The sequence below is a fragment of the Drosophila eugracilis genome, unplaced genomic scaffold (genome assembly GCF_018153835.1).
Source record: "Drosophila eugracilis isolate 14026-0451.02 unplaced genomic scaffold, ASM1815383v1 contig_90, whole genome shotgun sequence".
NCBI classification, from domain to species: Eukaryota; Metazoa; Arthropoda; class Insecta; order Diptera; family Drosophilidae; genus Drosophila; species Drosophila eugracilis.
This window is the reverse complement of record NW_024573812.1, coordinates 5,990,634-6,012,498: the sequence shown is the minus strand read 5'-3', so window position 1 is coordinate 6,012,498 and position 21,865 is coordinate 5,990,634. Positions and strand designations below refer to the sequence as shown.

Here is a 21,865-nt window from a genome sequence, read left to right as displayed (position 1 = left end):
TCGCACAAAAGTGCTTTATTAAATACTCACACAACACGAAATATAGTATTTTTTGGTATTTGTCAGAAGCCAGCTGATGGTGACACTTAGTCGGCTTTGTTCTGTTTCTTTTTATTGTTTGTTTTTAAGCACTTTTATCATTATTGTTTTAAATAATGGACGATAGGAAAGTTTTAATTAGTTTAGATGATGGATCTAGTGATGACGATGATGCAATCGTACCCCAAAAAGATACAGTTCAAAGCTCAAAACCTATTCAAGATTTCGGTTCCAATCTGACCGAAGAACCCACACCTACTTCTTTAAGTACAGAAGCGCCAGGTATTTCGGGGAATCACCAAGAAATAGATACCGACCAGCCTCCACTATTAGGCCACAATGCTTTACCAATTGTTACTAATATTGTAAGTATTTAGTTATTTAATTAAGTACAATGATTCATCATTTTTCAAATGAGCTTATCTTTGGTCACTCTTATTAAGTTTATTACTTTATGCACATTGTTTTTAAGCCCATAAATGGAAATGCAGGCCATTCAAATAGGGATATAGAAAACTCGGAACCCATTTTCCATTTGAGATCCCGCACTGCAGCCGCCTCCACTCCCAATTACGAGGTTTGTATAAGAATGGAGCGGAGATTGGACTGTAATTATTATCAGTAACTTGTCTACTTCTAGAGCTTGGACTATGAAGTTTGCGAAAACACACTCTTCCAAGAGGAGCAGCGACAAAGGCTAACGGAGCGTTTCTCCCTGCGCAAGGATGTCATAAGATGGATCATATTTATACAGATTGGAATTATCACAGCCCTTATAGCTTGCACAATAGACATCATTATCGAAGAACTGTCAGAATTGAAGTACGCCTTCCTTTACAGATGTAAGTCGTAATAACTTCCGGTTTGGTTACAATTTCATATAAGAAATTATATTGATAAGTTTAAGCTGTTTGTTTACAAATTAAATTTAAATTATTTAATGGGTATACTAAACTAATTATCTCAATTTATTTACAGCTGTTCAACAAAACGTCCCACTTAGCGATTCGAGTTCGGGAGATCTTGTGATTCCTTACCTTTACTGGCTTCTCTTCAGCATTTTGCCCGTGGCCTTTGGAGCAGCCATGGTTACTTATATTGAGCCTATAACTGCTGGCAGTGGTATTCCACAGGTGAAGAGCTACCTGAATGGCGTTAAAATACCTCGTATCGTACGAATTAAAACGCTGGCCGTTAAGGCTATCGGTGTGATAACCTCCGTGGTCGGTGGATTGGCTGGAGGAAAGGAAGGTCCAATGATTCATGCCGGCGCTGTGGTTGCTGCCGGAATCTCTCAGGGCAAGAGCACAACTTTTGTAAAGGATTTCCGTATATTCAAGGCATTTCGGGATGACCACGAGAAAAGAGATTTCGTCCTTGGGGGCGGAGCAGCTGGAGTTTCAGCCGCTTTTGGAGCACCAATTGGTGGAATGTTGTTCTCATTGGAAGAAGCGGCCAGTTTTTGGAACCAGAATCTCATTTGGCGCACGCTGGTGGCTTCCATTATCAGTGTGTTTACCTTGAATATTGTATTATCGGCTTACCATGGCCTCAACGATTTTACATTCACGGGCCTCTTCAATTTGGGCAAATTTGATACCCCATTAAAATTCGATTACTTTGAGCTGCCCATCTTTATGATCCTCGGAGTAACTGGAGGATTACTTGGAGCCGCCTGGAACTCACTAAACACTAAAATCAATAAGTTCCGAAAGCGCTTTATTCCCTGGAAGATTGGAAAGGTTCTTGAAGCTGTTGTAGTGGCCATGATGGGTGTAACTCTAGCTTGCCTTATGATCTACTTTATCAACGATTGTCGTCCATTGGGTAACGATCCAACCAACAATCCCGTACAGCTGTTTTGCGAGGACAACGAATATAATGCTGTGGCTGCTCTATGGTTTCAAACTCCGGAGGCAACAGTCCGATCTCTGTTCCACGATCCTCCAGGTGAGAGTTTATGGAAATGATTTAGTTATATTTTCAATTTATTACTTAATTTACTTCTAGGATCGCATAAAATTCTAACGCTAGCTCTGTTTACTGTCGTATATTATGTGTTATCTTGTGCCACATTTGGCCTTAATGTCTCTTTGGGTGTTTTCATCCCAACTGCTCTGGTTGGTGCTGCTTGGGGACGTCTTTTTGCAATGCTAGCTTTCTATCTGTTTCCAGAGGCTGTAAGTGATAAATTTTGTGACAATCTAAGCACTAACCCATGATTTCTTTTTAGGAGTTCCTGCATCCTGGTAAATATGCTTTGATTGGAGCTGCTGCTAACTTGGGTGGAGTGCTCCGGATGACCATTAGCTTGTCGGTTATTTTGATGGAAACAACAGGCATAGAGAGCTCCTTCTTCTTTCCCCTTATCATTGCACTAATCAGTGCCAAATGGGTCGGCGATTACTTCAACGAGGGCATCTACGATACTCAAATCCAAGTGAATCATGTGCCAATGCTGACTTGGGAGCCGTTACCGCAATACAAAGGTCTGGCAGCTCGCGAGATACTGAGCAGTCCAGTAGTCTGCATCAAGCTTCGCGATAGGGCTCATTACATCTATCACGTGCTGAAGAAGTGCGATCATAATGGCTTTCCTGTGGTGGATGATGTGCACGGGGTGAGATAAGAATGATCTATAAAAGACAATTTAATTTTTAATATATAAAACCTTAAAACCCTTCCAGGATCGTCGTTCGGAGGGTCGAGTTTGCGGCATTATTTTACGTTCCCAACTGATTGTAATTTTGCTCAAATCTCTATATGTGGAGAACAAACATTTCTGGCTGCCAGAAACATCGATTCAGACATTTAGAGATGTCTATCCTCGTTATCCATCCATTAAGGTAATTAGCAGACTAACATATTTAATAGGAACAAACCTTTAACAGCTTCTAATTCAGGATGTTCGCGAGCTGGATGAAAAAATCAATTACACTGTGGACTTGTCCATGTTTATGAATCCATCGCCCGTCCGAGTCAATCCAGTGAGTCATTTTTAATCTTTAAGCTCTGTGAACCGTGCACTCATTAACATTTTCATTTTCTTAGCACGATTCGGTGCCCAGAATTTTTCAGATTTTCCGCGCTTTGGGTCTGCGTCACCTGTTGGTTATCAACAATGAGAATCGCATTGCTGGCATTATAACGAGAAGGGATTTTATTTACAAGTAATTCGTATGCATTCCATGCAGCTTACAAATGTCTGTCGAATGCCAAACGTATCTGTAACTAAAAATGATAATAAATATTTTATATATCTTTGTAATCCCGTCATATCATTGTACCAAAAAAAATCTAATTCACTTTTGATAAACTTTTGTTTTAATCTGTTCATTACGTTTTTACAACTTAATTTAAAGACCTTAAACGCGTAAAATATAATCAATAGTATTCACAAGGAATTGTACAAGGTTTGTGTGTGTGGGTGTTTTGTTTGTTTGATTTCTATAAAAAATACGTTACACTTATGTAAAAGTAAATGGGCTTGGTTTTTATAAAATCTTATAATGCTAAACAGACGTGTTCTGGTTCCTAATTACTTAACTAGCACAACTGTCTCGATCGGTTTTGCAATGCAAAAAACGTTAAAAATATACGTGACTCATCATGTGGGCTTTGCGTGTGTGTGTTTAAGGTGTGTGTTGGTTGTGTGGTTTTCGATATAACTTTTGATCTTAATCCTAAAAGCGCATCAATAAAAAAGCGCATGGTTAAACTAATTGTAAAATGTATGCAACGTAAACCTATAAAATTCTTATTTAGGAGCAAAACGCCTAAGATTAAATGACTTTTTGTACAAAATGAAAACGAGCTTTTCTTCGATCAAATATCCAATGCCCAATGCCACGCCGGACTTGCACCAGTCGATGTTGGATCGGTATAGCTGCAATCTTGATGACCGCGTCCAGGAACTGGTATCACATTAAGAAACTAACTTTTTCATCCAATGCAGCCACATCCACCTACATATTTTTTTTTACTTTATCATCATGTGTATGAATCTGGCCAAGGAGTGACCGCTGCTGCTGCTGTTTTTTTTGCTACCAACCTTCCCGGTTAGCTCTCCATCGGTCGCACCTGTTGCAGTGCCTCTGAATTTGTTGTAGAAGCTGCAGCCGCCGCACTATTGCAATGCTGTTGCTGTGATGGCGCATTGGCATTGGTGGTTGAGTCCGCGGACAAAATGCTACTGTTGCACATCGAGTGAGAGGTCGAGGAAACTGCCGACGAGGCCAGCACATTGTTTACTGCTGAACCTGATCCTGCTGGTGCAGAGGTGACCGCCTGGACAGCTCCGTCTGGAGTTTGAGCACTGATCAAACCACTAACCGCGCTCTGAACCACCTTATATCGATTATAGATGCGATATGGCGTCTTTGAAGTATCCTTCTGCTGGACCGTCTTGGTCTTGCTGGCGGAACCCCAGCCGCTGGCATTGATTTGGTCAGCCGTCTTGCCCAGCAGCCAGTCGATGCAGTTTTGCTGCAGTTGTTCGCTGACATGTTGCTGCAGCCACTTGTTAACGTAGGTCTGGAAGTGGGCGTACTTCGCCTGAGTGACGCGGCAATGACTCTGTTGGAAAGAGGAAAGTAAATTAATCATTAGAACTTGTTTAATTTATTCCAGGTCTTCGTTTAAATGAATTTTATTTTGAGTAGATAACAAAACCCAAGATAAAATGAAATTTATTGAAGAACTCCCTCTTGTTATTTCAATCAAACAAACACTTACCTTCTTGGCACGACGCACTGCATCGTACTTGAGTAGCTTGAGATTCTTGCTGGTCACAAAGCATCGCCCGTTACTGGCATTTGTGTTGATCTCGTCACGATCATTAAAAGCATACTGCTCGGCCAGGCCCACTTGTGGAGCGCCCAGTCGCTCTGGCAGACGTTTGCCGCCCCAGCTGTTATTGTTGTTATTATTATTATTATTGTTATTGTTGCTGCCGCCGCCCGAAGTGCTGCTGGTTGAGATGATATTGTCGACAGAGATGGAGGCTTCCCCAGCTCCCGTCGCCTGCTGCTCATTGCGATTCCGCTTCTGTTCAAACAACTGACGCACTTGCTCCTCGTGCAGTCGCGACCGGCGCTTGTTGCGCAGCAAAAAGCGCGCCTTTCGTGCTCCTCCACCTCCTCCGCGGACGATTCCACCTCCTCTGTGGCCCAACTGTAATGAGAACAATGCAAATGTCAGTCTTTTATTGTGCATAATTTGCGACAATTGCCGGCGGCAATGCAGCCAAGAGCAATTGAAACACGGCGGCAATTCAATTCATGCTCACAGAATTTACGAGATTACTTTAAGCTGGGAATGCTGAGTTGTGTGTGTGTGAGTGTGTGTGAGTTGTGTATTGTAGCATTTACGGAACAGTTAGATATAGTTTAGAGTAAGGGAATTTAAAGCAAGATATAAATAACCCAAGATGATGGAGGTGGTACCAGGCCAAAGAACACAAAGCCGAAGACAATGGACACTCACGAACGAAACGAAAACCAAAATCCACAAAATACAGAACATAACGAACAATCAATCACATTAACCAGTACCATCGAATAACAAACAACATGAACAACAAACATATCTTAGACTTAGACTAAGTGAAACGAAGAGTTCTACTACAATGCGATGAGGCGACTTACCTGGCTTAAACTTAAGTTTGTGTGGCAATTACTGAGTTCGTTTGCTGCTCTAACCCCAGAAAAATCCCCAGATAAAACCCAACCCCAACAACTGCTTCAGTAACTTGGAATATGTCTTTTTAATGGGCTGCTCCAGATATATATTTCTCAATTTCACTCTTCAGTAATGTCCACAGTTGTGATTGTGTGTGTGTGTGCTATTTAATTTACAATTATCAAGTGTGTGTGGAGTGTGTGTGTGTGTTCTTATGCCTAGATATAAAAATGTTTACCGAATTTAAAAGACTTTTTGGCTGCTTCCTTTACAAAATTAGCTACTAAACGTATTACACATAATAATACATACATTGACCGTTTACCATTAGCATTTACGTTATGTACAGTTAAAACACGATAATTATTATATACATTTGTGAACAGTGTAATTTAGGCCTACAGGTCTGATCATCAGCATCATCATCATTATCATCACCACTCATCACACACGCCACACCCCAACCACACACCTTTTACCCATTTTAAATATATTTATCTTTATCATCACTCATCTTTGGTGCCGGATCTCTGATCACCCGATATAACAGACTGTCAATTGCTATATATAGTTACAACTGTTGGTTAACTCAAGGCATAACGAAATCAGAAGGGAATGCAACAAGCGCGTGCCTACGGTTCTGTTATCATGATCTACTATTTTACATAATGTCTGTCCTTATGCATGTTTGTGGGTGGAATTCTACATTAATTGAGGTGTGTACTTTAGGTTCGGTTTATCCTCATTTAGGTTATTGCAGTTTTTTTTTTTTTGTTTTTGTTGGGCAAACAATGCATTACATTTAATATATATATATGTGTGTTTTGTATGTGGGTAGTGGTGGTGGGTGTTGAGTGTGGTGGTGGCGGTGGCGGGTGAAAAGGTTTGGTGTTTCAATTTCTCTTATTTTGGTTTTGTTAATCAAAAAACAAATTCATTTATTACTATTTCATTTTGCAATATGACTTTTTCTTCTTCTTATTCAATGAAATTATCAAAACTATGTTATTTCAAGCCTTGGAATTGACCTGGTACGAAAAAATAAATTGGAAAAAATGAGAGAAAAGAATGCAAAAAAGCATTAATTAGTGAATATTTTCTTGTTCTATTTTTTTAATGTATTTTCTTTGCTCGTATGCAAGCAGCGTATTCATTTTTTTATGCATACGAAATGTGGGCGATTAATAAGTTGGCGGCATGTTGATAAATGATACCAAAACGAAATATACAATAAATAGAAATAAAGTTACACAGCTGGCGAAACGAGGAGATAGAAATAATAGAAAGTGCAGCAGCAGCGAAAGTTGATAGAGATAACAACAGATAGATAAACGAAAACTGATATATATATATATTTATATAGATATATACAGAATGGAGTACGGTAGGATGTGGGTTGGTCTTGTCAATCGTCTAAATCAGGTGACAGGTTTGTATGTACAGTGGAAGTACCGAAAAACACAACTCATGAGTAGAACAGGGAATCAAAAACGTAAACGTAATCGAAATAAACAACGAAATACACAAACAACATGGTTAACCACTCTTCAAGCACACACCACACAAAGCTGCTCCGGCTCCAGCTTCGGAGCATCTCATCGCTGCTTCTGCACACTCACCTCGGCAGTATCTTCCTCCTCCTCCGTTTTGATATCGGCCTCTACAATATTATCGTTTCCCAGCGCCGAATTGGAGCCGGCACTATTCCCGCCTCCGCCGAGCCCAGGATTCGCCAATCGTTCCACATATTTACTGAACTTCTGGGCCTTCAGCGCAGCCGGCTTATCCACTTCCTCTGGCTCAGAGTCAAGCAGCTCGATGGTCACACGGCAATCGATTTTGTACTGTAAAATAAGTTTTTATTAGTAAATTTTGGTTTTGTTTTGTTTATAATTTTATTATAACTTACAATGTACACCTTGAAGCAATTCTCGTCGTTGAGAATGCTTTCCGCCTTCCGTTGATAGGACATCTCGCGGTCAAAGGTCTTGTGCGCATCCCGGCAGAATCCGCCTGTGCAGCCTCGCCTTTGTTCCGTGGCAAACAGCTCAACACAATCCAGGGCGGCTCGCTCTGTGACGCAATATTGCAACTGGCGAACGGCATTCGAGACAACCTAAGAAGTAATAAAATCAGGGGATTAGTATATATATTCTATACATCTTATTTAAAAGAAAACAAAGTAAATAAAGCTGAGATTATCCCCAACTTACTTTGTCCAGCGTGAAAGAGATGTAGGCGTAGATGCCAAACATTTCTCGCATCGTGTCCTCGAATGTATTTGAGTCCATATTACCGTCCAGGACGTTCTTGAGCATTTCGAGGAAGGTTGGATAGTAGTCCTCAACTTGGATCTCTGGCTTGGGCTTTAGCCTCAGCGCGGTTGCCGTGCTTTCCCTTCGGTTCACTCGGCAGCGCTCCTCCTCAATGGCCAGCAGACGCGCCCGTTCGTACATGACGTGCAGACGGTCGCATAGGATCGCATGTAGCCGCAGGAATAGATACCAGTTGTTGTTGGCGAAGAATAGCGAATAGGATTCATCCTGGTTATAAAAAAAAAGAAGCAATGATTAATTATTTATTTCATTAAAAAGCTCATGTTCACTCACTTCATGCTGCCCGTGTGCGTGCGGTGGCAACAGCTTGGGATTAGCAAAGTCCACCGGATGCTCCAACTTGATTTCCACATCACCGGCTGCTGCTGCCGAGTCTGAGGCCTGCCTGGGGCAAGAGACAACTCCAGAGGTACTACCTCCATCATCTCTGTGGGTCGAAAGGGGATCATCCTTCTGCTTGCCTTCGGATCCGGATGCCGATGTTGATGATGCCGCTGCTGCTGAGGATGTAGAAGGTGTTGCATCTTCCGCCGGTGTCGTAGACGTTGCCGAGGACGCTGTTCCAGATCCACTCGTCGCCTTTGAGTCATCAGTCTCTTTCTTAATCCCCGCCGGTGCTCCGCTGCTACTGCTTGCATTGCTACGCGCCGGAGAGGCACCTTCGCTGGGCGTACCCTTGGCATTTCGAGCCGACGACTCGGTGCGACCCATTGGCGAGTCGACGTCCATTTTCGTATTGTCATCTACCAAAAATGGAAAGGCTTTATAGAGAAACGGTGTGCACAACACATAGGTGTTCGAATATTCGATGTGGTTCAGGGGACAGTGAGTGGTTGATTGTGCATTGCAGTCCAGTTTTGGTATTATATATTATTTAATTACAGGTTTATTTGTTACGTTACAAAATTTTGTTTCATTTGTTATATTTTGGTTTTGTTATCAATAAAATAAGAAGAAAAAAGAAAAAGAAACGAAAAACATTCACTATGTTAAAAAATACAATCGAGCAAATATTAAAGAAAAAATATCTACAAAATGAAAGCAAACAAGTGATGCAAATTAGTACTGTAGACATAGTAGATACTTTACATAACTTATTAGGGTTTCAAATTCATAAAGCTTTTTTCCTTTAACACAAAATGATAATAAATAATATTAATATGAGTACGAATGATGGAGAGATGATCAAGTCTAGGCATAAGCATCTCTTCGGAAGATTCGTTAGATCTAATAGTTACTAAAATAAACTATCTTGTTAGTGCAAAAAGAGAAATGAATATCTTGGGGGTTAATTTGAAGAGAAATAGATAACGCGAGGTCAGAAATTTGCCTTACCGTCGTCTCGTTCATCGTCGCTCAGCGGTTGCCGTGGCGCAAAGAAGAGGTCAGGCACAAATTGTCTGATAATCTGCTTGATCTTTTGCTTTTCCTGCTTCTGGATGCCAGTCTGTCGCTTTACATGGTGGATCAGCAGGTTAGCAGCATCGTCCAGTATGGTTTTATCCTTGTAAGGCAGCACTAGATGTGGCCCGAAAGGCTCCATGGCGTCGTCCTCCTGATCATGCCGCTCATCGTACAGCGTCTCGATTTCGTTGAACAGACTCTTTGAGCGCAGTGCTTTCATGTCATTGGGTTTGAAATTGATGGCTTGGTGATCGAGAGACTTGAGGTAATACTTCTCATTTTGTTCTCGCCATTGCTTGTTGAATGTCTGAATGTACAAAGGGAAGTGTGTTAATTTACATAAATGTTAAGCAATGCGTGAGTTCACTTACCTTTTGCGCTTCTCGCCATTCCTCCTCCTTGACTTTCAGTCGCTTCAGCACAATGGGCACTGCAACCGATGGATTTTTCTTCATTCCCTGGATTATCTCTCCCGACTTGTCGCCATAGATGCGATGGATGGCCCGTTGGTGTATCGTTTGGGATGTGCCACCCAAATGATCATCCAGATGGAACTTAGCCAACTCCTCGGTGGACATGCGCGACATTTTCTTTTGCACGTTCTCCAGCACCCGAATCGTGGCACTATTCACTTCGATGACCAAATCCAGCTCGAAACGCTCGTCCTCCGTTCTGTGAATATTCCTTTTGTTTAGAGCGTGCGCATTGGTTAATTGAAATAAACGAAAGCCAAAGAAACAGAAGATTCCAAACAAACAACAGATGTGTAAGTTTAGAACAAAATTAGATGCGGTTAAAACACAAGACAAGCTTAAAATTTAACTTTAAAAATATATCATAAACTATTCGTTATAACTTGTTAAACGTTGTACTGATTTTTAACCGCAACTATAGAACATAAAAGTAAACAGAAAGGAAACAAAAGTACCAATAAAATAGTGTCAACACGACTGGGACATTTTTTGTCGTGTGGAAAGGAATTTTAAGAATTTTTTCTCACCTGTAAATTGTCTCTTCGAACTGCGTTTTCCGCGATGTCACAAAGGTGGAATCTTCGCTGGCCCACGTTGGAAAAGAGACCCATTTGTCGTTGAGCACTTCCCGGCAGAGAGCTGTCCGTCCGCTGCACTTCTTGGGTACTGTGGACTGGGGCAACGCACAATAAGATGCACCCAGTCGTTTACACGAGGATAGATCTACATCCTGAACGTACTCGGCGGCACTCTGGTGACTACTGCCTCGATCATGGGAACTATTACTGCTTCCGCCTCCTTGACGTTGCGTGGCAGCTAATGGCATGCCATCAATCAATCCTCCGGCCGTTTGACCAGTGGGCGGTCCTAGAAAATCGGTGAACCATCTCAGCAGATCAGGGAACTTCATTAAAAATGGAGATACCAGGCCGAGAAGTTCGGTTTTAGAGACGATTTCCTGGTTGAACAGAGTCAGACATCGCAGGAAGTTGTCATAGACCTCTGGACTCCTTAGCGCCTTTCGCACCTTGTCGAAGAAAGCGGCATCGGAGATTGTGCACTTGCTAGATGCTTCCGAAAAGCTGACATCTCGACAGTAAGGCTTCGGTCGCTTTGCAGGCGGTGCTCCACTAGCATAGTGTCCGGCTAAACTATCATCTCCCGGTCTCCTCGGCGCTGAACCAGAATTATGCTGTCCATGGTGACCGGATGGCAGTGGCGGCGTAGCATAACTAATACCTGGCGAACTTCGATCTAGAGAATTGTCCGACATGTGCGGCATAGAACCAATCACCGAGGTGATGCCATAGCTGGGCGATTTTTTTGCATTATGACCATGCGCAAGATTTGGATTTGGTACATGGCCTCCGTACTTCTGCACATGATGATTATTTCGGTGTTCCTTTTCGTACGACACCATCACACTGGCTCCCACACCAGGCCGCCCGATATTGGCGCCCGCTGGAGCTCCGACCAGATGATGATGGCCACCAACTCCAGCTCCTCGCTGATGCGCTTGTTGCTGCAGACCAGCGTGGTAATCCTTCTCGAAGAGAATATCATTTCTCGATGCATTTAGGCCTGAGCCGATCACATGATTCTGTTGTTGCTGATTATTGTTGTACGTTTTAATGCTGACACTGGTGTTCACCGCCGACAGATTTCCAATGGCCGCTGCATGGGCACTGTTGTCGATCTGCGGTAGAGTCGTTGCACCCAAATGCAGAGGAGAACCACCTGATGCCGGTGATGCAGATGACATAGTAATATGGGCTCCCCCACTCAAGGTAGCCGTTGGACGCTTGCCATGATCGTTGTGCACGGACGCTGACTTGGACATATATTGCCCAGACTGATGGTTGGTCGCATCGGGCAGAAATTGGCCAAACTCTCTTAGTAAATCTTCATCCTGGCCAAAAAGCTTAGCCACCTGCGTGTACACCTCCTGTTCGGTAAGCATTTTACCCTGGTTTAGGCTGCCCTCCTTCATCACTTTCTGCTCTTTTTGATAGGCATGCAGAATTTCCAGGAATTTCTTGTACTTGGCCGGCTGATTTTGGAAACGATTCTGTTTAAAAGAGAAAGACATTAGTACAGGTAATATAGGTAGTTTAGAGATGTTGAGCAGACGTTACCTTTATCTTATTTACATAGGTTATGGCGTGATTGAACTCCACCGGTTGATTCTGCTGGCCCGTCTCGCCAAGCAAAATTGATTGATGCGCCTGCTGGATTTGATGGAGATTATGCTGGGCTGCTCCCGCGCTTGGCCCACCTGCTCCTCCGTGGGGACTTAGCTCACTCAGGGAATTTGGCGTTGGAGGTCCGCCGACCACAATACTAGCCGCTGCGTTTGCATTGGCCGCTCCTCCAGGCACTTGACCGGTGGGCGTTATGGTGGCCCTTTCTCGATCTCTCGAGTAATTCTGCGGCACATTGTGCGCAGACACTGAGATGCCAGGGGGTTGTTGACCAGGCACTCCGGCAGTTGGCGCCGAAGAGCTGGTTACACTCACGTGGACATGGCCTGGAGATTGTGATTGAGGAGGCGTCGCTTGCTGCTGCAGAGCATGGATAGTTGTCTGGGTAAGCGATGCTCCGTGAGTCATTAGATTTACAGCTCCAGCGGATTGAATTTGTGCCACAGCTGCTGCTGCGGCCACTGCTCCAGCTCCTGTAGCCGATGTCAATGTCGCCGCATTCGTTGTCTTGATGGCAATATGTCCAGCAGCTGACATTGGGCTATTTCCAGTGAGCATGTGCACTGTTCCAGTGCTCGTTGGTGCTCCTGGTGGTGATGGCATCGATACCACCGGCACCGAGCATCCGAGAGCGTCAGAATGAATCTCGATCTTGTAACCCGGCGGCAGGAACATGTTAAAGCCGTAGATCAGCTCGGTGTGTCCCTTGAAGAGAGTAGAGACGCGCTCAATCACTCCGGGTGTATCGATGCAGTGCGACTTGAACTCCTTCATGATGTCGAGGAAGTTATTGTAGATCTGCGGTTGGTCCGCATACTGGTACTTCACTTGGTCCAGATAGCTCAAAGCATCCTCCACTTTTAAGCGTGGCGTGGCATTACCAGATTGTCCCTGCGGCGGGGTGGTTCCACCCACGGGGATACTGTTGGCAACCACGGACGATGGTGGCGTTTGAGCGGTGGCCAAAGATGGCTGCTGAACTGGTTGTTGCTGGGACATTGTGGCCAGATTTCCCACGGCAGTGGCTACAGTCTGGGTACCGCTGATTGTACGCTGTCGGATTGTGCCCGTTTGTGAGCTACTGGAAACGGTCTGTGCGTTGGCAGAATTGCTTGCTCCTGCTCCTCCCGTAACATGAATCTGTACTGTATTGGCGCCGTCTGCTGTGCTGGCTTTGAGAGTTCCACCAGCTTGAATGGAAGCCACGCTATAAGCTGTAATATAAAAATCGCCAAATTAGTTAAAGAAACATTTCATCAGTGATTGAAATTGTGTACTTACATGTGGTATACTGTAATGTTTGTGTTCCCGTGCTGCCTGTGGAGACTACCACGCCTCCACCGCCAGCTGCAGCGCCTACTCCAACAGCCACCTGAGCTCCCGCTCCTACAGGTCCTCCAGCGTTAGTGCTGTCCACAATAGAGCTTGTGGTCTTTAAATTAGTGGCCGTCGGTGTGGTGGACGGCAAATAAGCAATGGTTTGAGCTCCTCCATGCTGTGGGGTAAGGATGCGATGGTGAATGGAACCGATGCCACTGATGGGGGCGTTATGGGCACTGGGCACTACGGTACCAATGGTTACGCCTGTCGTATTGACGCCGACGGTGGCGGTACCACCGCTTCCAGATGTTGGTCCTCCACCAGCCACTCCAACGACTCCAACGCCCACGCCACCGGATGTCGGTGGACCGGGTCGTGTGCCGAATTGCACCTCGTCGACACGGGTGCGTTTCATCATCTTTTTCGTTGCTCTGTCCTTGGCGGAGCCTCTAATCCTGTGCTGCTGCTTCTGCTTGCTGAGCACTTTGTTTCTCCCTGGATCCCTGCCCAAGGACTCTCTAGCTGCTCTGGGTAAGTGGCCGCCCTCTATGAGCGAATGTAATATACAACAAACGGTCGGGGTCTAAACTCTTGGTCTTGGACTGCTCGTGGATGCGACATATGTTGTCTATGCATTTGGTCGCCCCGCAAGCGGCAATTGCGCTTGAGTTCTAGGGTAGAGAAATTGGACCGACTGCTGGTTATCTCCTGCTGGTGTTGCTGCGCCGGTGATTCACCTCTGCCACGTAGCTTTTGGAGTTCTTTATGGATATAACTGTAAGTAAGGAAAAGGAATCGGTCATCAAACTGCATATGTAATTTAAAGAACTGGAAGTTTTAGTTAAGGAACACATCAAGCACTCATTTTCAGACTTTATTTTCCTGAAGTATAAAGCAAGCTATTTTTAAACTTCTGTGTTTATTGGAAATAAGTATAAGCTCATGACTGAGTTACTAAGTTACTATCATGGTTCTATTTTACTTCAAGTCATTCCAATTGACTTATTATTTGATTTTCCAGATAGGAGTCACAAAAAAAAGATAAAACACGATTCTTTTACATTTCTCAAAAACTGGTTTACTAACATAGCACAGCTGATTGATCAATTCTATATCTAGAAGACTTCTAAAAACGATTGTACATTCCATTGAAAAATGGTAAAATAAAAAGCACACTAGGGAATTCTTCTTTTAGCCGTATCACAAAAACTATAGAGTGGAAAACGATGTCTTTGTATTGGATATTGGAATCGGGGGAGGAGTGAAAGGTAAAGAGAATAGGAATGGAATGGAATGGTGGAGCTGCGAGAAAAAACAACACCAGAATGGTACATATAGACGGGAAGGAGATCGGTATAGTGGAAGTTAAAACTTTGAGGAGAGTGTGCAAGACGGCAAAAAGGAGGAGAGTTCACTTTTTTTAGTGTGTGTACGTGCAACCGGAATTGGGCGCGCGCTTTGTTATTGCTTTTAGCGGTACAGTAAATACTTCCTAAGCGAGCTTTCTGTATACACCTTCGAATGCGTGTATGTATATTGTATATTTTTGTGGATGTGGAAGGTGCCAAATGCCCCATGCACGACATCGGCTTGCATAGAATTCAGAGACATTCACACAAACATATAAGTAAAACATATTTATATACCGATACTGACAAGGGACGGGTTGTCGGGGGGAGGGAGTATTGCTGGTACATATTCTGTATCTACAACTTACAAGAATAAGAAGAAGAAGCAAACGCAACAATGCAAAGGTGGTGGTGTTGCTATAATGGTGGTGGTGGTGCAGCCACAAAGAGAGAATCAGAGGGAGAGAGCGAGGGAGAAAGAGCAGAATTTGTTGTTGAGGCGCAGTATGATATGGCTGATTTTTTTTCTAAAAGGTATTTCACCCGTTTGGGGCCAAGCACACACACATGTAAAGCGAGCATTTGGCGGGCAAACGAGAGAATGAGAGCGAGCGCAAAGCTGCGCATCAAAGAGAGAGCGAGTAAATATGGAAGGTGAATGGAAACCGCCTAGAGGATCATCCTGCTCCAACTAATTGAAACACCCCATCGAACCAACAGCTGCCCCCTTTAAGCATTTGTAAACAAATATTGAAGCACACTGTACAGCCGCACAAAAGCTTTTAGCCGTCTCCCTCTGTCACCACCAACTATCCTTAAAAAAAAAAGAAGGTAAAACAAGTTCGCTCTTTTGCGTTCTCTTAACGACCTTTTGTTGTTATTGTATTTTTGGATCCGCCATTAGTGCATACCAAACACATTTGTATGTGTGCGTGTTTGACGAGAGAGGCTCCAAATTGGGGCGTTGTGTGCGTGTGTGTGTATGTGTGTGAGTGCTTTTGGGGAGACATGTGGGCAAATTTTCCCTCCATTTTTTTTGTTCAGCCCGCTCTATTACGTGCACACGTATAATGTTATCTTATCTGTTTTGTTATGTGTATACACAGCACAGCAGAATACGCAGCACAAAAAGCAGGCAGCGGAAAAATATGCAAAAATTTGTTAGATACACTAGCACTCGATTTTTAAACAACTGCTGCAATACGAATCATCGCGAATTAATATTTAGTTTTTGGTGTTACTTTCTCGCTCTGACACACACACAAACACACGCACACTCGCAAAACTGGCGCTGCGCTATTAATAAATTTTGCAAATAAAACATATGGATGTATAGAGAAATATGTACAATATAATACACATATATATATGTACTATTTCAGCATGAAGAAACAGCACGGCAAACTTTTTGTGTAAATTCAAAACCGAATGAAAAAACAAGAACAACAATTGACGAATGTGATGAGGGAGCCAAGAAGATGGGAAGAAAGAAAGAAGTAAATATGATGCTCTCATTGGGGAGCCATTTAAATGCACACTCACACTACACTGGGCTGCTCTCGCCAGTACATGCGAATGGCGCATCAAAGCAAAAGTCGAGATAAGCGCACGAACTGAGCAAAGAACGAATCAACGAACGAAAATAAAACGACACTACGTTGAAAAAATACAGTCAGTTCATAAGCAAGCCAAAAGCAATGGTTCAAAGCGTACGTGTGTGTTTGTGTGGCTCTCCTCTCCACCCTCGTTTATGTGTTTGTGAGCTGAGCAGCAGAAGCAGCACCAGAAACAGCAGCAACACAAACAACAACCACGTCGTCGCCGACGACGACTTTTTGTCTGTGCGCCTTCTATATGTATTCGCTATGGCCATTGCATGCGTGTTTGTGTGCGTGCGTGTGTATATAAACCAATTGAAATTGACCTAACCTAAAAATGTTGTATTTTTCACAAGTTTTCAGTGGCACGAACACGAAATGTTGTTTGAATCCGTATCCGCAAGCCAAGTGCACTTGAAGGATACTATTCCTCTGCACTTTTCACGCCCCCTCCAACCGCCCACCGCCAATATTACACTTACATCAGCAATAAGCAATAAGCAGTTAGCTTCGTCGGTTGATATTCGGCTGTGTGTATATTCGAAATGTATGTATGTATGTACTAGGCGCGTATGTATATTTACTACAAAACTGCCGTTGGTTTTGTAGTGTTATTGGAAACTTTCACGTTTTACGCAGTATTTTGCACTTGCAACTACTATTTCCGCACTCAACTGGCACTACACCGAAATCTTATTTTTCATATATTTCCTTTTCTTTTTAATTCCACGTTGAAATGTTTCGTTCATTCGATTTTGCTAGAATAACTAGAACACACACTGGGAGAATTTAAAACATTTTTTTAATGCCTCGGTAGATTTCTACTGCTATTATATTCACACAATTTTGGCGAGAAAACGTTTTCGTACATCTTAACGCCGCCGCAAACATTTTCGATTAAAACGGCAAAACGACGACAGCCAGTCAGTCGGAGTCAGTACAGAGCAAGAGAGAGAGAGAGAGATCAAAGCAAAAGAAGGCGGAGAGGGACCTTGTGCGCTCTCTCTGGGAGAGGAAGAGAGGGGTAGCAAGCCAGAGAGCGGGAGAGCGCGCGCGCAGTGTTGCTTTGGAATTAATTTGCTGTTGCCGCAGCTAAAACAGGGTGGCAACTCAGCGGCGCAACAACTGAACAACTTCCGTCGTCGGGCGCATCGAAAACATTGCAGTTTCATCCCAAAAACAGTTAAAATGGTTTATATACCATAACTTATTACTAAATAATAACAATCAGCAGTTATTTTTACCCGCGGCGCCCCATACCGCATGCAATTTTGTGCAAAATGGCGCTTAGAATTTGGATAAGAAACGAACGACAAGCTTACGTAAGTGCAAAAAGCAACAACATCGCTGAATGGTGAGGAAAAGAGAAAACAAGTTGCTAAGAAAACAGGGTGTTATCTTTATAGACATCCATGTGGTTTATAAGATGATCAAAGTATTTCAGCAAGGCACCCTGTTTCTGTTTAAAGAGAGCGAGAGAGAGCGGCGAACCCACACTAAAGCAACGAGTATACAGAGAAATAACGACGTCGGCAGAGCGCTTTAGCCGGACTATTGCAGTACATAATGAAATCGACGAAACTGAAAATCAGAAACCAAACGGACCACTAGCGAGCTACAACTCTGCCACGGCTACACTTTACACACTCACGTACTGCTCCTCCACCTCGCTCAGCAACTCACACATACACACACAGACGCGTACGGGAGGAGAGAGGAATTAAAAAAAAAAGCATGAAGCCGAAAAAAAGTAAAGTGCATCTCACCATGACAATGGCGGAACCACATAAAAACACATGTTTCCATCTTGAATTGAAGCGAATTCGGCGGCACAGCGCCATCAAACAAAAAAAAATATAGTAAAGTTGGCGAAAAAATCTGTATACGCAAAAAGTTTGAGCTGCTGAAACATGAAAACCTTGCAGTTATCGATTCGCTCCGCTCATTGCGCAATGAAAAAAATGCAGCGGGGGCGGCGAATACGAGAGAGTAACCGAAACGGAGAGAGGGAGAGCGAGGAGAGAGCCGCTCTCACTTTAAGGCACCTGCAGCAGCGATAGGAAATGCAAATCCGCCTTCCACTTTCCAGCTCAAAAGTTCAAAGTTCATATGCAACTAACCAACAACTGGGTGCAGCGCATGTCCGAGGTGCAACGAAATCCCCGGACCGAATAAAACGGGACAAACAAAACTCTCCGACTTCCAGGCGCCTCAGGAAGGTTTGTTTGCCCTTCCATTGGGTTTTATTGATGTTTTTTCTTCTTCGTTTGATAATAATACCAGGTGGTTTCGCATGTTCTAATTATCCCTGTGCTAATTTCAGATTGATGGCTTGGAATATACTGCAAAAGGAAAATGATACCATGTACACAACGCTGATCGAATGAAATACGCAATGGAATGTGCTTCCTGTCACAACGATCCAGCTATATATAATACCAATTAGCTGGATATTCGTACGTGGTCAGCAAATTATCTGATATTTGGGCTCCTCGTGTGTCACCTGATTATTAATGTGATAAATACCTTTTGTAATTTACTGTTTGCCTGTCCAAATCGAGTTAAAGTCAAGATAATAAGAAATGGCATAGATTTCAGTGATATTTACAGAAAATGTATTGTGAAAAATTGCTAAATTACCCATTGTTAAGTGATTTTTAATAGAATCTTTAAAGCCAAACTTGTTTATAAATCTATTTTCCTTTTTACGTTGAAGATATTCAAAATCTGGAATGGATTTAAAATTATTTAGTATTTGGTTTATTCCAAAGTGTATTTATCAGTACAAGAAAACCATTTAAAGGAAATCAATAGATTAGATTAAATATAAAATTTGAAGATTGTATTAATCGGATGAGTTGAAGTATCTAAAGGTTAACGATTAAAATCCACTCCAGTTTTCTAAACGTTGGATGGCATTTTACTTTCAAAAGATGCCGAAATTCCCACACGATTTTTATTATTAACCAAGACAATTATAACATTATAAACAAGTCATGCGCCTGTTAAAACTGAAACTGTGTAAAAATGTTCAACGTCTAATACACTTCAACTTCGTTCCGGCCATCAAGTTCAAGACTTGTTCGTTGGCCTCTGGCAAAAAGACAATTGCAAATTGCAAACAATCGGTTGGCGACGCGGCAAGTGTTTGTTTCTCGGGAGAAAGATCGAGAGAAGTGTGGAGAGACTGGGACTGCCAAAACTGGGGAGAGTTTGAGTTCAGAAGTAACTTGATTTTCAAGTTTTCAAATGGCCAAAACCAAACCAGACTCAAAAAGCCAGTCCAAACTTGAGGCGCTTCACAAAGAAAATTGGTGGAAAACGAGGAAAGCACTGCGAACATATGTATATGTGTGTATGTATCTCAATTGGACCTCACAGAAGCAGTGAGCCCGATTTCAACGAATTATTTAATTAGAATCAATGTAAAACCCGCAAATTGAAGGCTGAAACTGCTGTCTCGCTCACCTTGTACACAAACACACACACGCAAAAGGGTAGACAGAGCTGCCAACTCTTTTAGTTTTAACAAAAGTACATTTTTCTTTATGTGTTAATATATTTATATTTTCATGCTTGTAATTTCGAATTTTTTACATATAGAACTTGTTTGTATATTTTACAAGGACAACAATGCGCCTAGAAAAGTTTACACTATATTTGCTATAGAATAAAGCTGAATTTTTAGATATTAAAAGTATAGCAGTTTTTTGTAGTTGCTATCATAATTTAAGGGCTAACCCCTTAAGTGATCAGTTTTCTACAAGTTGGCAGCTCTATAACGAATGAACGCAACAATAACAAAAGGTGAGCGCGGTAAACGAGCTCTATCTCTCTCACACTGACACGCACACATACACACACTTTTGTGTTTTGATTGCCTTCTTTGTGTGCGTGTCTGCGTCATTGTTGTTGCTGTTCTCAATACCTTCCTTTCTTATTTTTATTTACTCTCAGAGGCTATGCTCTTTTTTTAAATTTTATTTTATCAAATCAAAGACAATTAAAAATGTCCCACCATACACACATATATACACGTGCCAACAGATGGCGGAACTTTGTTTTTTTTGTGTATACAGAAAGGCGATAAGAACAATTTCCACAAATATACACATTTGCACACTATAATTAAGTCTGTAGCAGTAATTAAAAACAACCTCATTTATAAAAAGTTGAAGATTTACGAGGAATATTTTAAAAGTGAAATATCAAAGAATGCATTATATTAAAATGAATAATGCCATTAGAAGTTTTTAGTTGCCGCCTAGCGTAATCAGTTGGGGCAAATTGAGGTTAAGTACGAACATATTCTGGGCACCCACTCACTCACACACAAACACACCGACTCGCACACAAGGGCGCGCACTTTTGTAATATTATATTTTATACATACCTGGCTTATAATAACTGAAGTATCTTTTGTTTTTAGGCCTCTTTGTTTATGTCTCACTACTGCCAACAAGCAGATTTCTGGTAATTTTTAAATTTATTGCGGCTACAACTTTCAGCTGCTTATAGAGCTAAAAGGGGGAGGGGGAGGTGGAGAATGAGAGAGAAAGGAAGAGAGTAGCGCGTGAGTTGCTGCTGCTTCTTCGTTTTCTTACATTTGCAACAACCACATGCTAACACTCGGCACACACACATATGCACACGAAATCGATTTTATGCTGCTTTTAATGCAATTCCTCAAACTCTTTACTTAATTTTTTTAAATATTATGCACTTTAATTCACTCGTGCTTTAGTTTTTAATAAAACTCCACACACACACACACACGTTTATGAACATATATGTATGCGCTATGGTCAACCCCACGCCAGGAATTTTTAAATTTACATTATTTATGGTCGACGAGATCTACTAGATTGCTGCGCGCTGCGTCTGATTTGTAACACTTTTTCATTAAGACTCTGCTTAAATTAAATTAGTCGCACAGCCGTGAAAAATGACCAGCAAGTTACAACAAAATCCCAACTCGGTTTGAGTGCGGCGTATTCCTATCGTGCAATCGTTATCGATGTGATTGTGGGTGGTCCTCGCCGAAGCTACCGATATTTACTAGATGCTATCGATAATACCTCAACACAATAAAAAATACCAACTTTTTTTGGTAAAGACAGTTAGTTTTAAAATTGTTTACGGACAACTTGTTGTTTACTTTCAATAATGAAAATATTACAAACAAATTTGGTTATAATTTTCTTTTTTACAGACAATATATTTAAAAATCAAATTACAGTACAAAATAAAGGCTAACAATCATTTTCATAAGCGGAGTAAGCGGTATTTACAAAATGTAATATTTTCGAAAAATTAAAACTATTTATCAAATTGGTTAATGTTGTGAAAGCTTTTTGAATAATTCAAAATAAAATGAGTATATTATTTATAATTGATTTGTTATTGCTAATTCTGAATTATAACATTTGGTTTGAGTCACTGCTGCAGTCACATTCTAGTCTACCA

The 21,865-nt window shown here is 42.2% G+C and overlaps 3 protein-coding genes across 8 annotated transcripts; 2 read left to right on the top strand and 1 right to left on the bottom strand.

The window, feature by feature from the left end:
• Nucleotides 1-69: 69 nt before the first annotated feature.
• LOC108112601 (H(+)/Cl(-) exchange transporter 7) lies at nucleotides 70-3,355 on the top strand. Its single transcript, XM_017222660.1, has 9 exons — nucleotides 70-404; nucleotides 512-616; nucleotides 680-881; nucleotides 1,018-1,989; nucleotides 2,050-2,219; nucleotides 2,273-2,659; nucleotides 2,727-2,885; nucleotides 2,943-3,026; nucleotides 3,091-3,355. The coding sequence occupies exons 1-9, from the start codon at nucleotides 156-158 to the stop codon at nucleotides 3,211-3,213; spliced, it is 2,451 nt and encodes an 816-aa protein (XP_017078149.1). The 5' UTR covers nucleotides 70-155; the 3' UTR covers nucleotides 3,214-3,355.
• Nucleotides 3,341-21,410, bottom strand: LOC108112600 (paired amphipathic helix protein Sin3a). Of its 6 annotated transcripts, XM_017222655.2 has the most exons (13): nucleotides 21,236-21,410; nucleotides 20,793-20,919; nucleotides 13,414-14,227; nucleotides 12,067-13,346; nucleotides 10,459-11,999; nucleotides 9,830-10,142; nucleotides 9,390-9,765; nucleotides 8,328-8,815; nucleotides 7,932-8,261; nucleotides 7,628-7,834; nucleotides 7,338-7,562; nucleotides 4,774-5,211; nucleotides 3,341-4,614 (listed from the first exon to the last, which is right to left on the bottom strand). In XM_017222655.2, exons 3-13 carry the CDS (start codon nucleotides 13,868-13,870, stop codon nucleotides 4,099-4,101), a joined length of 6,171 nt encoding a protein of 2,056 aa, XP_017078144.1. In that variant the 5' UTR covers nucleotides 13,871-14,227; nucleotides 20,793-20,919; nucleotides 21,236-21,410; the 3' UTR covers nucleotides 3,341-4,098. The 6 variants fall into 6 exon arrangements, with proteins under 6 accessions (XP_017078144.1, XP_017078143.1, XP_017078147.1 ...); XM_017222654.2 differs by having other exon boundaries at nucleotides 20,793-21,410; XM_017222658.2 differs by having other exon boundaries at nucleotides 8,328-8,797; nucleotides 20,793-21,410.
• Nucleotides 17,451-19,469, top strand: LOC108112603. The gene is made up of 3 exons (XM_017222663.2): nucleotides 17,451-18,412; nucleotides 18,451-18,618; nucleotides 18,723-19,469. Exons 1-2 carry the CDS (start codon nucleotides 18,310-18,312, stop codon nucleotides 18,516-18,518), a joined length of 171 nt encoding a protein of 56 aa, XP_017078152.1. The 5' UTR covers nucleotides 17,451-18,309; the 3' UTR covers nucleotides 18,519-18,618; nucleotides 18,723-19,469.
• Nucleotides 21,411-21,865: the final 455 nt, after the last annotated feature.

What these genes read in the sequence shown, in the direction of transcription:
- LOC108112601 (XM_017222660.1), top strand. Translation starts at nt 156, where the DNA reads ATGGACGATAGGAAAGTTTTAATTAGTTTAGATGATGGATCTAGTGAT. An exon ending in TCTGTTCCACGATCCTCCAG is followed by an intron (nt 1,990 to 2,049) that starts GTGAGAGTTTAT and finishes ATTTACTTCTAG; the next exon opens with GATCGCATAAAATTCTAACG. An exon ending in TCTATCTGTTTCCAGAGGCT is followed by an intron (nt 2,220 to 2,272) that starts GTAAGTGATAAA and finishes ATTTCTTTTTAG; the next exon opens with GAGTTCCTGCATCCTGGTAA.
- LOC108112600 (XM_017222654.2), bottom strand. Translation starts at nt 13,870, where the DNA reads ATGATGAAACGCACCCGTGTCGACGAGGTGCAATTCGGCACACGACCC. An exon ending in CGACGATGAACGAGACGACG is followed by an intron (nt 8,816 to 9,389) that starts GTAAGGCAAATT and finishes TTCTCTATAAAG; the next exon opens with CCTTTCCATTTTTGGTAGAT. An exon ending in ATTGCTTCAAGGTGTACATT is followed by an intron (nt 7,563 to 7,627) that starts GTAAGTTATAAT and finishes CTTATTTTACAG; the next exon opens with TACAAAATCGATTGCCGTGT.
- LOC108112603 (XM_017222663.2), top strand. Translation starts at nt 18,310, where the DNA reads ATGAAAACCTTGCAGTTATCGATTCGCTCCGCTCATTGCGCAATGAAA. An exon ending in CCGAAACGGAGAGAGGGAGA is followed by an intron (nt 18,413 to 18,450) that starts GCGAGGAGAGAG and finishes AGGCACCTGCAG; the next exon opens with CAGCGATAGGAAATGCAAAT.